Raw genomic sequence first — 16,002 nt, 5'->3', positions numbered from 1 at the left:
GAGTAGGTTCGAGGGGCTGAATGGCCTACTCCTGCTCCTATTTCTTATGTACCATTGAATGAACTTATGGCCAGTATCTATTCAAAGAACTGTTAATCACCAATACACAGATGCCATTTGTGGCATCATATCTATAAAGCTTCCATGTTTTATAATATCACCTTCAAACATATCCTTATATCACACCTGGATTCACATTCTCACCATGAGCACAATTCCGTTATAAGTCAATAACCAATAAAACAATATTCAGTTTACTTAACATAATTCCTCATGGTTACAGCAAACATTTCATATCCCTGAAAAGTAGCTTCATAAGTCTCGCTCCTTGTGGAATTATCACCTTAAAAATGTTCACTACTTCTAAGGTCCCATAAAGCACTTTATTCTGAATATGATACTACAACTGTGAAAGTACAGTGCTTGGCTACAAGCATATTGTAAAAATCTATTAAACTAACTTCTCAGTGCTAAACATGCCTTTCATTTTTATAATGCACAGTGCCTTGAATGTGTTAATCATGTTATGAATCCCCCTTTTTCCCTCAACCTTCAGTGGCCAAATGTAATATCTTGTTTGCCACTTTTAAGTGATTTTCTGTAAAAAAAAACAGCTGTAGTGATTATTTGAGAAGTTTGCTCAGAAGTTTCCATGGATTGGGATGGATCACAATCTGTAGATGCTAAGTTTTCATGGGACCAGGAGGTGTGCCTGTAATGATAGCCACTGGACTGGCAGGGGGTTTCTGTTTGACCTTGGAAATCTGTGCACTCACTTTTGCCTCATGCTGTCTTTTTTGCTTCAGGCCTTTACTAAAGGCCAAGTCCTCATGAAGCCCAAGATCTCTGCAAGTAGACAGCTTTGACTTCTCTGTGTAGTCTTGGGAAAAGTGAATATTAACATCAAGCCCACATCACTGGAAAGGTTTCCAGTCTGCTTGCCATGCAACTCAAGCCACTATCCAATGCAGGTGGCATGGTTTCTATGGCAGACTACATTTGAGAGGCATGTTCCATTAAAGTGGAAGAAAGACAGAGGATGAGACTTTTCTGCAGTACCCCAATGGAAACAAGTAAGTTGCACACTAGTCCTCGGTTATGTAGAAGCCTCCCTTTGTACGATAGTCACAAGAGTTCTAAATCTGGAATTGACTTGGCAGTGCTCTGCGGCAGACTGAATATCCATTCAGCAAGTGGCACCCATTCTGCCCCTTCTGCACTCATGAGATGTATTTCACTATATGATGCCACCTGTTTCTAAACAGATACATCTCCAAAGTATTTATCTCTGCGCCGGAGTATGAATAGCTAGAGGTGATGCTTGGTGTTGTTGAGCATTACACTGGGTACTGTCTTTTCTATGAAAATAAATAAAAATGATCATGTGACTTCACTGTTGTCTACTCTGCTGTATCACATGCTATATATCCTGTAGATACTGCAACTGTGTCTGTGTTCAATGGTGATGAATTCTGCAGCCAATAATGCTATATATTTCCCTACTGATGTAAACTAGCGGTTCATACAGGATCTCAAGGCTCAGCATCCTCCACAGACCCAATGTGAATGGTGTCCATGTTGGCTTCCTTCAAGGGACTAAGGAGGTTCTGTTGGGGGTATTCTCCACCTGCCTCTTTTCATTCAGGAGCGATTGAAGGCCAACTTCTTCAATTAGTACAGCTGTTTGTGTTGAGTGATAATAGTTACATCCTGTACAATTTAAACATTCAGCTTAGCTTGTCTTTCTGGACACCTACTGTATAATCTAACTGATGCATCTCCTGCTATTATGCTGGTACCACATTGGTTAACATTTCTTGTGATTAGTTATGTTATTTATCCAAATACTCATAAATAAAAAGCTGAGCAAATGTATTTTTCTGGACGGCCATTACTTTGGCTCATTCCTTTGCACTTTTTTAAGTTTAAAAATATTTTTTGCATACCATATTGTAGGTGCACTGTGTTTCTAAAAACTGGATTAACCTCGTTTGACACCTCCCGCCAAATCCTGAGCAGGTTCTTATGGTTACTCTCTGACCCAGGGCTGACTTAGAGCAATACTCCATCATCTAACGCAATACTCCATCATCTAACGCCTGAAGAGCACCAATCTGAAGCCAGCATTCTTAAGATTCATTTTTTTGTGTATGAAAATGGTCACCATAAAAAAAAAAGCAGCCTTACAATGCAGCAGTCCCTCAAAATTGCGCTAAAGTTTCAGCTTAAATTACACGTTCCAATCCTAACTCAGAGGCGAGAGGGCCACCAATTGAGCCAAGCTGACATGTTCATGCATTGAATGCCTACACATATGAAAATAAAATACAGAAGCAAGATGCAAGGGGTGCATCAGTGGTTCTTGAGCACTTAACACTCTACCAAAAGCTCACAGCTCTGAATCCCAAGGGTGAGGATCACTCAGAGAAATTGGGTATCCTCAGTCAGTTCTTGATGCCTACCTAGATGGATGGTCAGGTGGAAGTACTCCAACTAAAGAGAAACACTGACACAATCCAACTTGTCCCACTGATGTTAACCAATCACAGAGGCATTTAAGGAAGTCGTGGAGAAATCTGAGCCAAACCATTCCATCACCTCAGATGTTGGTGTGAACACCAATTCTCCCCCATTAAAATAGCAGACAGAAGAATGTCATACAAAACTATTAAACAGCTGTACTCTAACATCGTAAATGGTAATTTCTACAATAAAAATAGTTTAAAAAAATTAACCCTATAACAACATAAAAATTAAACTATATCAAATTTTGTTTTGACAAACTACTAATATCCACAAATGAGGCAGAACTACTTGGTTCACAACTACTTTCCGTATCCTCTATACCTAGCATTTTCTGCTGTGAAGCAACCTTTTCTTTTTACAATTTAAAATTAAATGACTACACAGTGCAGGTGATACAGTTTGGTCAATTAGCCTGAACATAATCATAAATCTTCTGTGTAGTACAAGCAGACTGCACCTTTTTCCTTACCTGGCTCTTTGTTGCTGCAACCTTAGCAAATAATGCTTGGGATACTTTGGCCCTCTTCATTTCCTGCTGAATCTCATCATAAATGGAAGCATTAATATTAAGTGCACAGCCTTCCGATTTACCATTCCATTCAGTTGTAATGGAGGACGTTTTGACCTAGATAAAAGTTTAATCTGAGTTAATAATGTACTATAAGAAAGAAGTTTAAATACAAAGACAATATCTCCCTGGTGACAATATTTTACTGGTGTTCTTTCATTAATGTAAAATACTCATAACTTATAAGAAGTACAAGCTTGAGTGAGTTATGATGGTTACCTAGAACTCAGCATTACCAGGGAAGTTTTTTTTAAAGTCTGTGGGAGAGAACAATCCCTGGAATCTCACTGAGCCTTTAAATAAATTTCAGAATGAGATGTCAACTGTCAAGTGATAATTCACATGTGTCTATTATGCTTTCTGTATTTCTCTGGTGTGAATTATCAGTGAGCTGGGCAGTGAAACTGTTATTCACTCCCACAGAATAAAAAGATACTTGCATTCATATGCTGCATCGCTGAAACTTATTTGTTTACTGAAGGTCTCATGGTGTTTCGCTGCACAGGTCTTGGCATTGAAAGGTAACACTAGGACAGCGGATTTCTTCCAATGAATGATTATAAGATTAAGACAAAGTAATGGGTCAAAGTCTGCTCTTTATGAAATTGAGTGGGAGGTTTTACTGAAAACAATACATCAGGCAACATTTAAAAACAAGGCAAGACTTCTTAATGAATATAAAAAGGTTCCAGATCACTGATGCAAGAACGGAGAGCATTTTACAAGAAAATCAAATATCAAAATTCTTTCCTCTTCTCTTCCATTAAGTCTCACTTGTGAAACAAATCCTTAGGGACCTGAAGAAATAATCACAGCTTAGTACGTACTGTGAGCACCAATTTAAAAAAAAGTTCACAAGGTGATAGTCCAACAATAACCAACACTGTTACTTTTTTCCCATTGACAATTTTCTTCCCTTCTCCTCTTCTTCTGAAGATGTTGAGTCTTTGTTGGACTTAATTGGTCCTGGCATTCTCAGAAAACTTGTTTGAGAGTGCATTTATGTATGAGCCTCAACAGTGGTTAATAGCAGGCAACTTGACCATGAGGGTCCTGTCCTCACCTAATGTCCACATACGTGTACTTCTAGCAGGGATCAATGGACAGTATTCAGGAACAGGAACCCAGGCTGATTTTCCCCTCCTTAATCAAGGCAATGAGGCCAACTCTAGCACTCCTATCACCAACCCAGCTCAGATCAGCTAAGTAAGCACAGATAAGGGATCAAATTTGAGGCCACCGTTCTGTACAACTCAACTAACCACCAAATAAACTCACTGTACCATTGAGGAGCTATTAGTATTTATCTTAACACTTAACACTGTCTTGAATAAGAACTTTAATAAGGTTTCTCTCAAAAACATGCATAGCCCTCATCTTCCTTATCATGCCTTTCAATCAACCTCATTTAGCAATCTTTATTACTGATTTTTGTCTCAAAAGTCTGAGGTTTTTCACTTACACATGGATGGTTGCTTAAACATAAATGAAAATGTGACTAATGTTAGAACTTTAGAACTGTTTGCATAGCAGATATTATAGTATAAAATGAACTTTTTCAATGATTATAAAAATTAAAACAGCATGTCAAAATTATAAAAGCACACAGGCCATGATTTCGCCTACCGAGGTGGGTCCGGTGCGGCCGGGGTCGGTGGCAGGGTGCGACCCCACTGCTGGCTCCAGCCCACACTGTGAAATGAATTTTACACTGATTGGGCTTGTTAATCCCGCCCAGCACGTTTGCCGGCCAATTGAAGGAAGTGGGTCTGACGCGTCATCAGCCGGTTTCCTTAAAGGGACCATGGTCAAATTGATTTTTACAGTTCTGCTGTCAGTGTTCTACAGCATGGTGCACACCTGCACCCAGGCTCTCCCATGACTCAAAGCACGCAGGGAGGTCCTCTTCCCTTCCCTTGGGCAGAAGAGACCTCACCAGAAGATCAACGCAGCCTGGTTGCACATTGCACAGGAGGTCACAAGCAGGGATGTTGTTAGGAGAACCAAGCTGCAGTGGCACAAACCTTTCAATTATCTCAGTAGATCACGAAACGTTACTGCAAAGCCACACTCAACCTCATCCTGCTATACCACTCATCATATCCCCATCACTCTGCCTTCCCTACCCTACTCCTGCACATCTTTACTCACACCAACTTACCATGCACCTCCACCCATCCCTCTCTATCTACATTATCACTTCCCCATCTCACTAGCCACCCCTCACACTCACCCTCATCTTAGTACAATCATACCAACTAACAACACACAAGGGTGTTTTAGCCAATGTTTATGTGAAGTTTCTGTTAATGTGCTGTCAAACAGTGAAATCTTTATTTTCAACACTTTGCGTTCTTGGACAGATTTGTGTGCACTTTGGAAGTGGCTTAGGGAGTTGCAGTGAATGGTGAGATATAATGGTACCCCCTGCAATAGCGATGAGTGTGAAAGGAATGACTTGGGCATTGTAGGGATGCTTTATGGTGTTGGTGTGGGGTGGTGCCAACCTGGCGCATCATGTGGCAACCAGGGTGTACAGCATCAAGTGAAGTAAATCTGGCTATGGCGAGGCCATCCCTGATGTTCCGGGCAGCAATGTGCTCGGGTGCTGATGCCCTGTGTCCTGTGCAGCATCAGTTGATTGCAGAGAAGGTTGGTGTTGTTGTTGGTGCTGCTGGTGTGCCCGGTGCTGCTGGTGTTGGGGCTGATCGTGGTGGGATTCTGAGGACCAAGGTGAGATTTTTTCAAGGGCATCGATGCTGTTGGAATAGATGGCAGGTGAGGTTGAGATGACAGAAGCAATCTGTCAATGGTGAGAGAGGCTGTTCTAATGAGGTGACACTTGCTAGCTGCATAAAGCTCAATCTGTCTTCCAAATACAGTAAGCAACAGCTTCTAACCTTGGAAAGTGAACAACAATGAAATGAGATCTTTTATAGGCCATTTGCAGCTGTCAAGTAAAGAAATCATCCCACGCTGACACAACACCCGACCGCCATACCTGATGTGATCCCCGAGTAGCGGGGAAGCCGTTGGCGAACTCAAAAATCTAAAGGTAAGCTTAAAATACTACTTAGTTGGCTCTTAACAATCTATCTAATGATCTAAATTGCCTCCCTTGCTACTTGGTGTTGGGTCTGTTCAGTGATGACAGACCCGACATCTGGGAGACTAGTGTGGAGGCGGGTTCCCTATCCACTGTCAAAATAAAAATTTCCCAGCCGACCCATTAGCAAACGCACCCCCTGACCCCATGAAAAATTCCCTCCACAATTTTTATGTTTCATTTATTTTAGTAAAGTTCTGTGCTGATCAAGCCAAGTGTCAGTGGTGGGAAGTGAAAACCTTTCCTCTTTAGGGACCCAGAACTCACAGATGAAGTGTAGCGTGACCAGATGCAGAGTAAAACTCCTTTTACTTTGCCCCCGCAATGGTCTTAAACCCAGTCTCATAACCTCTACCACAGCACTGTGACTTTCTTCCATTTCTTCTCTGAATGTATTTGTCACTTTCAGGGCTTAAAATTACACTGTGCAAATATTAGTATACAAATGTTTTAATCTGTCTTTATGAAATTCCCTTTTCTACTATTTTAACAGAGGCATTACCCTATTTATTTTAACACATTATCACATTGTGATTTCAAGCCTTAGTGTCAGCTGCACCAATTTGTAGGCAGTCCTGTGCTATGGGTCCATGCTCACTAAGAACTGGGCTGAGACTATTCAAATGCTTCACTTAAGGACCTTGTGGCCAGCAGATAAAGGAGCTCTTTGTTACATGAGTGTTTGGTGCAGAGGTGAAAGAACCGTATGATAAATCAGGCCTCCAAAGTGATCACTTTTCAATTCTTACATTCCCCAAAAAAGACAATAGATTAAATGACAAGGCTCCACCTCCGGTGCAGAGCCTTGCTCACTGAGAGCATGGATTGGAGAATCAGGCATGGAGATTAGTGCACCTGATTTGCGCCATTCCTGGTTATCTGGCCATTAAAATTAATCACCGGAAAATTGAAAGCACTGCAAATGAGGCACGCTGACCTCCACGCCCAATTCACTAATCCGTTCTCTGGTCGAACAAGGCTCTGCACAGGGAGCAGAGGATCAGAAAATGTATCCGTAATTTCCCTATACAAAAAGCAAAGAGGATATTTTAGCTTTTGAGCATTTTCCTTTTAATGCCTTCAAACTGAGCAGGATATCATTCTGCCACAGATAGCATCTGCATAAATAATTCTTTTGAAAAATTGTATTCTTTAAGATTATAAAATTGAATAATCTGAGCCACATATTGAGCCAAAAAATGAAATTCATAATACGATACTAAGAAGAAAAAGCTTTTTTGAAAGAAAAACATGATAGTAGAATCTCAAGACTAGCTTCAGGAAAAACATAAAATTGAATATTTTTATCTAGCGGTTACCTGTTGGGTACGGTTAGGAGAACTTATCAAAGGTGCAGTTCCGATCCCTGAGGCTGCATTGAGGCTTCTCTCCCTTTCATCCTGGTAAATACGGTCCCTTTCTGCTTCTGGCAGGTTTAGAAAATTTTGCATTGCCCTCAGGTTGACCAGCAAAGACTGCGAGGCAGTCTTTGGGTCCTCTTCTTTTCTGAGAATTTCAGACAGTAGACCCTGCATTAAAAAAAAGTAGAAACAACACAGTAGTATTTTTGTGAACTAAACTTGACCAGGGGCCGCTAATTATTCTCTCACTGCTGTGCTGGAGTTTCAGAGTGAACCTTCAATGGCAGTAAGAATACATTAATGCTCAATTAGGTACTTTGAAAGAAAGACTCAATTGTACCCCTAATTTTATAACTGTCTTCTCTAGCAGTGCACTCACATTCATGACATAAACCAGAATATAGGAGATCACTACATAGACCTTTAACAAAGCATGCAGTGGTAAATCTACAATTGCACAATTGTGAACAGCTAAATAGAAAAGATATTACGGAAATAGTGGGTTTTGCAGTCTACACAATGACAGGAGTTTTACAAGTCTGATACAGTTTTTCCTATAGTACATTTTTATAAAAAGTCATATTATCAATTTTGAATCATTAAAGATACCTCAAATAAACAGCATTTAAAAAAATTGTAACATATGCTAACAAGAAAATATTTGACAAAAACAAAATAAAATCAACTGTTTACCAATGTTTCGGAACTGTCTGAGAGAAGACAAAGCTGCACAGACCTGATGAGTATGGAGCACTCACTATGTAAATGTTAATGTGCATTTCATTGCCATCTGTTAACAGACGCTGTGCTAGCTGTAAAAATACCCGCACATGAAAAAGGATACAACTTCTATTGGGTTAATATATACAAATGTTTGTAAACATCAGCTTTTGATGCTGCACAAGTTCGTTGTTCAGGTGGACATCAACACCAAAAGATTGATTTTTAAAGCTTTCTTTTTTAAAATTAAATGTATCACTTTTACTTCTATAAAGTTATCAACTTTATTAAAGCACAGGTAACATATTGTTGCAAAGTGATGCCAAGCTAGTTATAGAATACACTTCAGTGATTCCTAAGCAGATGCCAAATAAACCATAGAATACTGATTCTGCAAAAAAAAAGATTTGTTCCCTATAGACCTGACTGTGCATAAAATGGCTGACTACCTTTAATGTTCATTTTGGAACAGTCACCGTGCTTTTAACCATTTTATGGATGGTTGCAGCTGTACGTATGACTATTATCAGATTTACAATAACAGGAGGAAAAGGGTGAAGCACGGAATTTGGAGTAATACCCCAAGTTATTAAAAATACAATCCATGCCCATTTGTTATCTTGTCAATTTCATAAAATTGAAAATGAACCAGCAGTGATTTCTTTGTGTACTCAAACTGATTTACAAGTCAGACTCCCAGTAAAGAGACTGCTGCAATCAAATTTAAATGAAAGAAAAATTACTGTGATGAAACCAACTACGCAAATTCAAACATTGGATAATAGTTTTACTCCACTGTGGATTTAAACAGCTGCCCAGGCAATGCTGAAGAGAAGAGATGCTTGCACTTTACCTACGCTTGATAATCCTTCATACAGGGTTGTGCCAATCGATTTTCTTACAATTTGTAATCAATTAATCTACTTGTCATCAAGCCAACCACTCTGGGCATGGCGTGATATAGTATTGTACATCCTCCATTTGGTTGTTCAGACCCTATTGTACAGATGACTTATAATGCTGTTGCCATACCAAACCAAACACAAAAATGTGTTTCTTTATCTTCAGTTTATTAGCTTAAAAACTAACGTGCGCACTGATTGGAAAATGTAATGTCAACTTGTTTGTCTTCAGGTTAACACTAAGCATCAATAAATTGGTGTACAAAATACTGATCATGCATTTAAATAGCTCAATAGTTATTATTCAAATAATCTAGCACAGTATTTAATTACCAAAATAACCCACTGGTACAGCCTTAATTATCATATAGCTCAACCTATATGTTTTTCACCCTGACTAGTTCAACTTTTTAACGTTGTGTAAACTGAGCAAATTTGCAAATTGTTCTTTATTAATTTAATGAATTATTTTTAAAAGTCCTAACACTGAAAAATTCTGCACTGATTTCCTGCCATTTCTACTTTAGAGCTGGCAAGTGTGTCAGTACAGTGGTCTGAATGTTTTCTAGAGGTACTATTATAATAGATTCAGTGCTACAAAGAGTATGCATTTAGGTTGGAATTGTTACGCAGGCTATATTCACTATACAGACAAAGAAAACAGATTTTAGAATGTACCATGACAACATCACGTCAGCGAGATCAGCATACCAGCTCCAGGCATCACTATAGAATGGCACTAGACCAGTTTGTTCAGATTGCTGTATGATATGCTGTACACAAACATCTTCCTCACAGGTTCACTACCAACAAAATCACAGCCATTATGCTGAAAACAAATACCTATTTTCACATAATTTTAAGTACAAATTCTCAACTATTCATATCATTCATGAAGTAGGTTTTATTACGTAAGTAAATCACATGCTAATACCCAAGTACTTATATAAACCAATGACTTTCCTGCCACCATGTTAATTCTATTTTACAATAAAGGAAGTTATTGATATACATTTACAGTTAACTAATAACACAATATTACACAATTACAAAGGTATTCTCAAAGTGTTGGAGGCACTCTGCACCATTATTCTAAAAAGATTTTGTGAATATACTAATCCTAATAAAAGTCCAGTGTGAAGATATGTAAAGATGCACTTATGTCATACATGTAAATTAAAATGAACTCAAGGGGAGCTTAGAAAATGGTGTAATCTTCTAATCTGTAGAGTGGTAGAATTTGGGATCATGTCTCCAATTTTGCTCACACTGAGCTGCCCATCATTAAGAACATATGAAGGAATAGAGAGTCATATATCCAAGTTTGTTAACAACACTAAGTTAGGTGGGACAGTAAGTAGTATAGATGGGAGAAGAAAGTTGCAAAGGGACATTGATAGATTGAGTGGGCAAAACTGTGGCAGATGGAGTTCAATGTGGGAAAGTGTGAGGTCATTCATTTTTTAAAAATTAGAACAAAACAAAACTGAAGAACAAGTCACCCCAGGCCAGTCTTAGATATCTCCAACCTCCTAGAAGAGCAGCAGAGAGGTCTGGGAGCTAGTCACCTACATGACCTATCAATAGCAGGAATTTAAAAAAAATTATGTTTGTTTTCCAAATAGCGAACGTATGGCCGTTTTATTTATGGCGAGATTGATTGTGCCTATTATGGTGGAACGCACAAAAGCCTAACTTTACTGTGAGCATATGGACAAGAGTCAATTGAGAAGGGAAGTGTTCATGTGTTGAAGGATAAACACGATGGAGCAGATATTCCCTGAGCATTTAGTTCTCTGTGGAAAGTCAAGGAACACCAAAATGCGAACTAACAGAGTTTTGTGCATTGCACCCTAGGGAAAAATTGGCCCACATCTCCTCAATCAGCTCTGGATGCATGAGTTTTGGTCTGAAGTAAGTTTTTTGCATTCCACCAGCCCTAGCACAATCTGTCTGCCCATGTATAAAACTCAATTGTATATCATAATTTTATAATTTTACACATTTAAAAACTAATCCAAATAAAACCTTTATGTGAAGTAACATAGTTTTATGTTAAAATCTTCAACAGGGGGAGGGGAAAGAACTGAGTGACTCAAACTGCTAGTTAGTTTGCTTCTCCCCAGTGTCACGTGACTGGCAGCAGGTTTATATTGACTAACTTTTTGATGCACATCAAGGAGGTTTAATTTAAAATATCTGAAAATCAAAAGCATGAAAAATTGCTAATTGTTTGGAGGATAAAATTTACTAGGCATGTACAGCATACCCTTGCTATAATGCACTACTTGGAAGCTATCCAAATAGTGTGTTATAGTAAGGTGCATGTTATAACAAGAATCAGTGCAACACAGTGGGGGAAGGGGTGCCTAATAACAGAGTAATATCCTTGGTGCTTTTAAAAAAAATACATTCCTGTCCAAGCTTTTCATCAATTGTTTAGCAGCAATAGCTTTTTTTTAAATTAAATGTTATAACAGATTTAAAATCTTGATATATCAACCCTATATATATATATAACATGTAATGCACCAATTCATGGATTAAATGCCATTACAATGCCCTAAGAAGTTTTAGCTCCTAAGTTATAGCCATCCCTGTCAAAGCTGCTGAGAGGGGGAAACATTTCCATTTCTTTACTGCTAAGTGCACTCTATTACAGAATGTAGACAATGTGTCAGTGTGTTTATGGAGGTGGTGAGGAAGATCAATTCTCTGATCTTCAGATATACATCTCTGATACTGAAAAACCAATGGAACAACTGGGACCCAGGAAGAAGTCACACCACTTGAGGTCATACAGGGTAGAAATGAACAGTCTAAAGTTGGTTGGGAAAATGGAAATGCTGCCATAGGCTTCTCTACCAGCAAAAGCATGCCAAGAGCAGCACCAGACATACCTAAAATTGAGGTGCCAACCTGGGGAAGCTGCAACACAGGGCTACATGCATGCTAAACAGCAGAAGCAGCATGCTATAGACAGAGCTAAGTAATCCCACAATCAACGGATTAGATCAAAGCTCTGCAGTCCTGCCACATCCAATCATGAATGGTGGTGGACAAGTAAATAACTAATGGGAGGAGGAGGCTCCATGAATATCCCCATCCTCAATGATGGTGGAGCCTAGCACATGAGTGCAAAAGACAAGGCTGAAGCGCATGCAACCATCTTCAGCCAGAAGTGCCAAGTGGATGATCCCTATTGGCCTCCTCCTGAGGTCCCCTCAATAACAGAAGCCAGTCTTCAGCAAATTTGATTCACTCCACATGATCGCAAGAAATGGCTGAGTGCACTGGATACAGCAAAGGCTATGGGCCCTGACAACATCCCGGCTGTCGTGCTGAAGACTTGTGCTCCAGAACTAGCCGCGCCGCTAGCCAAGCTGTTCTAGTACAACTACAACACTGGCATCTACCCGACAATGTGGAAAACTGCCCAGGTATGTCCTGTCCACAAAAAGCAGGACAAATCCAATCCGGCCAATTACCGCCCCATCGGTCTACTCGCAATCATCAGCAAAGTGAAGGAAGGTGTCATCGACAGTGCTATCAAGCGGCACTTACTCACCAAAAACCTGCTCACCGATACTCAGTTTGAGTTCCGCCAGACCTCATTACAGCCTTGGTCCAAACATGGACAAAAGGGCTGAATTCCAGAGCTGAGGTGAGAGTGACTGCCCTTGACATCAAGGCAGCATTTGGCCGAGTAAGGCGTCAAAAAGCCTTAGTAAAATTGAAGTCAATGGGAATCTGGGGAAAACTCCCCACAGACTCGAGTCATACCTAGCATAAAGGAAGATGGTTGTGGTTGTTGGAGGTCAATCAACACAGCCCCAGGTCATCGCTGCAGGAGTTCCTCTGGGCAGTGTCCTAGGCCCAACCACCTTCAGCTGCTTCATTAATGACCTTCCCTCCATTATAAGGTCAGAAGTGGGGATGTTCACTGATGATTGCACAGTGTTCAGTTCCATTCGCAACTCCTCAGATAATGAAGCAGTCCATGCAGGCATGCAAAAAGACCTGGACAACATTCGGGCTTGGGCTGATAAGTGGTAAGTAACATTCGCGCCACAGAAGTGCCAGGTAATGACAATCTCCAACAAGCGAGAGTCTAACCACCCCCCTTGACAATCAACGGCATTACCTGTGGTAAACCACTTTTATCGTTACACTATAGTTATCACTGTTGTATTGTTATCACCGTTATCACTGTTGTATCACGATACGAGGTCGCCTCTTGTCGCGCTGTTATACCTGGGCTGACCACCTCCGACTCCGCCCATGGCTCCACCTACCTGCCCAGGTATAAAGGTAGTCGACTGGCTGGTATTCCTCCTTGTTGGACCCGATCACCCACGAGGGTGGGCTCTGTTATTTAGTCAATAAAAACCTTTAGTTACGTTCCTAACTCGTCGCCTTTTATTGGACGAATTGATAGGTATATCATTACCATCGCCGAATCCCCCACCATCAACATCCTGGGGGTCACCACTGACCAAAACTTAACTGGACCAGCCACATAAATACTCTGGCTCAAGAGCAGGTCAGAGGCTAGGTATTCTGCGGCGAGTGTCTCACCTCCTGACTCCCCAAATCCTTTCCACCATCTACAAGGCACAAGTCAGGAGTGTGATGGAATACTCTCCACTTGCCTGGATGAGTGCAGCTCCAACAACACTCAAGAAGCTCGACACCATTCAGGACAAATGGCTTGACTCGTACCCCATCCACCACCTTAAACCTTCACTCCCTCCACCACTGGCGCACCGTGGCTGCAGTGTGTACCATCTACAAGATGCACTGCAGCAACTCGGCAAGGCTTCTTCGACAGCACCTCCCAACCCCACAACCTCTACCACCTAGAAGAACAAGGGTAGCAGGCGCATGGGAACACCACCACCTCCAAGTTCCCCTCCAAGTTACACACCATCCTGACTTGGAAATATATTGCCGTTCCTTCATCGTCACTGGGTCAAAATCCTGGAACTCCCTCCCGAACAGCACTGTGGGAGTACCTTCACCACACGGACTGCAGCGGTTCAAGAAGGCAGCTCATCACCACCTTCTCAAGGGCAATTAGGGATGGGCAATAAATGCTGGCCTTGCCAGCGACGTCCGCATCCCAGGAACGAATAAAACAAAAGGTGCATGGACATTTACATCACTCAGTCAGAAGCTTGAATATATCAAAGCATTATAACACTAAGCAAATCTGCAAGCACTATCTGAGGGCCTGAACATTTAACCTGGTCACTCCCAAGACCAGTATGCTTGCCAAATAATAACTGCACCAAAAGCACTGGCTTACTGTCCATTTAGATCTTCAGTGGGAGAGGATTGCCTCTGTATGCCATTGTAGTAAAATTGTGAACCAATTAAAAAGATTGGTCTTACAATTTTGCCAGACAGTACTATATATACACCAGTACTGTTGATGCCAAATGTTGCTATGGGGTTAATGAGGAGCATGTTTGCAGTACTCCCCAGTCCTGAATTCTGATTATCAGGTGAGGGGGAGGGATATGTGTACTCCCTCACCCCAATCTTTTGTTCAGTGGGAGGGGGTTGCGGCATGTTAACTCCATTCCCCAAATGTGCATTTCCATTCGGTGGGCGGGGGGTGGCTTTGGAGGACCACGTTCACCTGAAGGAATATTGTAAGAACTCTTCAATGGCAGAGAATTATCTCAAATTCAGTGTCTTTCCACTATAGCCGGATGGCTAATCTCACTGCCACAATACAATACCAGTAGAAGGTTTTGCACATAACGTTACGTGACATTCATTTAACATTGTAACTGGCGATCATAGTGCCACCTACAGGCGCAACAGTTATTAATGCATTTTGAGATTAATGCACCCACTCAGCATTTAATATATAATAAATAGGTATTTATTCAAGAGAATAACTTCAGCTGCACTGTTGTAGGTGCCGTCTTTTGTATGAGACCTTAAACCAAGCCCTCTCAAGTGGATGTAAAAAGTCCCCTGGCACAATTCAAAAAAGAGCAGGAGAGGGTCCTGGCAAACATTTATCACTCAACCAACATCACTAAAATAGATTATCTGGTCAGTGCTGTTTTTTGGGCCTTGCTGTATCCAAATTGGCTGCCGTGTTTCCCTAGACTACAAGAGTGATTATAGTTCAAAAGTGTTTCATCGGCTGTGACAGTGTTTTTGGGATATCCTGAGGTCATGAAAGGCACTACATAACTGCAAGTTTATTTTCTTTCTATTGTAAAAATGATAACTTTTAAAACATGAGGGTGCAGACTAATTAATTTCAATAAATGTTTTATAACATAGTTTTGTACATTTATTTTCTGTCACTATTTTTTTGATTTTATCATATAATTTGTGAAGTTCTTCGTATGTTTGCGCTACTGGGCAATTATTTTGCAACAATGGAAGAAAATGGTTGTGTAATACCACATCTTGCAAAGATTAAATGTGACAGACGTCTAGGAAATAGTACGAATTGTTATTCGACTGAGCACACAAAAAGCTGTAATTTGTATGATGTTGACTAATAATGTCAACTCTTTACCTGCATTCAGGTCCTCTAAAAACTACAAATGTCAGATAATCCATGACAGTTTCATGTGGCAGAATTAAGCATACATGTTGAATTATGGGGTAGAAATTCGTCTCGGGCAGTGGCACAAAGCGGGCGGTATCGGATCGGCCGCCCGTTATGCACAGCGCCTGATATTCAGTTCCATTGACTGCAGCGCAATTGAATATCCGGCGCTGCGTATAACGGGCGGCCAATCCAATACCGCCCACTTTGTGTCACTGCCCGAGACAGATTTCTAGGCC

At 40.7% G+C, this 16,002-nt stretch overlaps 1 protein-coding gene across 3 annotated transcripts in view; it reads right to left on the bottom strand.

The window, feature by feature from the left end:
- LOC147117217 (DNA-binding protein SATB1-like) overlaps window positions 1–16,002 on the bottom strand; it is a 157,985-nt gene that overhangs the window by 113,047 nt on the left and 28,936 nt on the right. For all 3 annotated transcript variants that reach the window (XM_085988012.1, XM_085988013.1, XM_085988015.1), the window contains 2 exons: window positions 7,520–7,729; window positions 2,996–3,151 (listed from right to left, as the gene is read on the bottom strand). In XM_085988012.1, coding sequence (XP_085844138.1) covers window positions 2,996–3,151; window positions 7,520–7,729 — 366 coding nt within the window. The remainder of the gene's footprint in view (window positions 1–2,995; window positions 3,152–7,519; window positions 7,730–16,002) is intronic.

Source organism: Somniosus microcephalus, chromosome 5 (assembly GCF_052327205.1).
Source record: "Somniosus microcephalus isolate GS21.2 chromosome 5, FLI_Smic_1.0, whole genome shotgun sequence".
Taxonomy (NCBI): domain Eukaryota; kingdom Metazoa; phylum Chordata; class Chondrichthyes; order Squaliformes; family Somniosidae; genus Somniosus; species Somniosus microcephalus.
The sequence above is the reverse complement of the archived record's forward strand: the minus strand, read 5'-3'. Positions and strand labels throughout refer to the sequence as shown.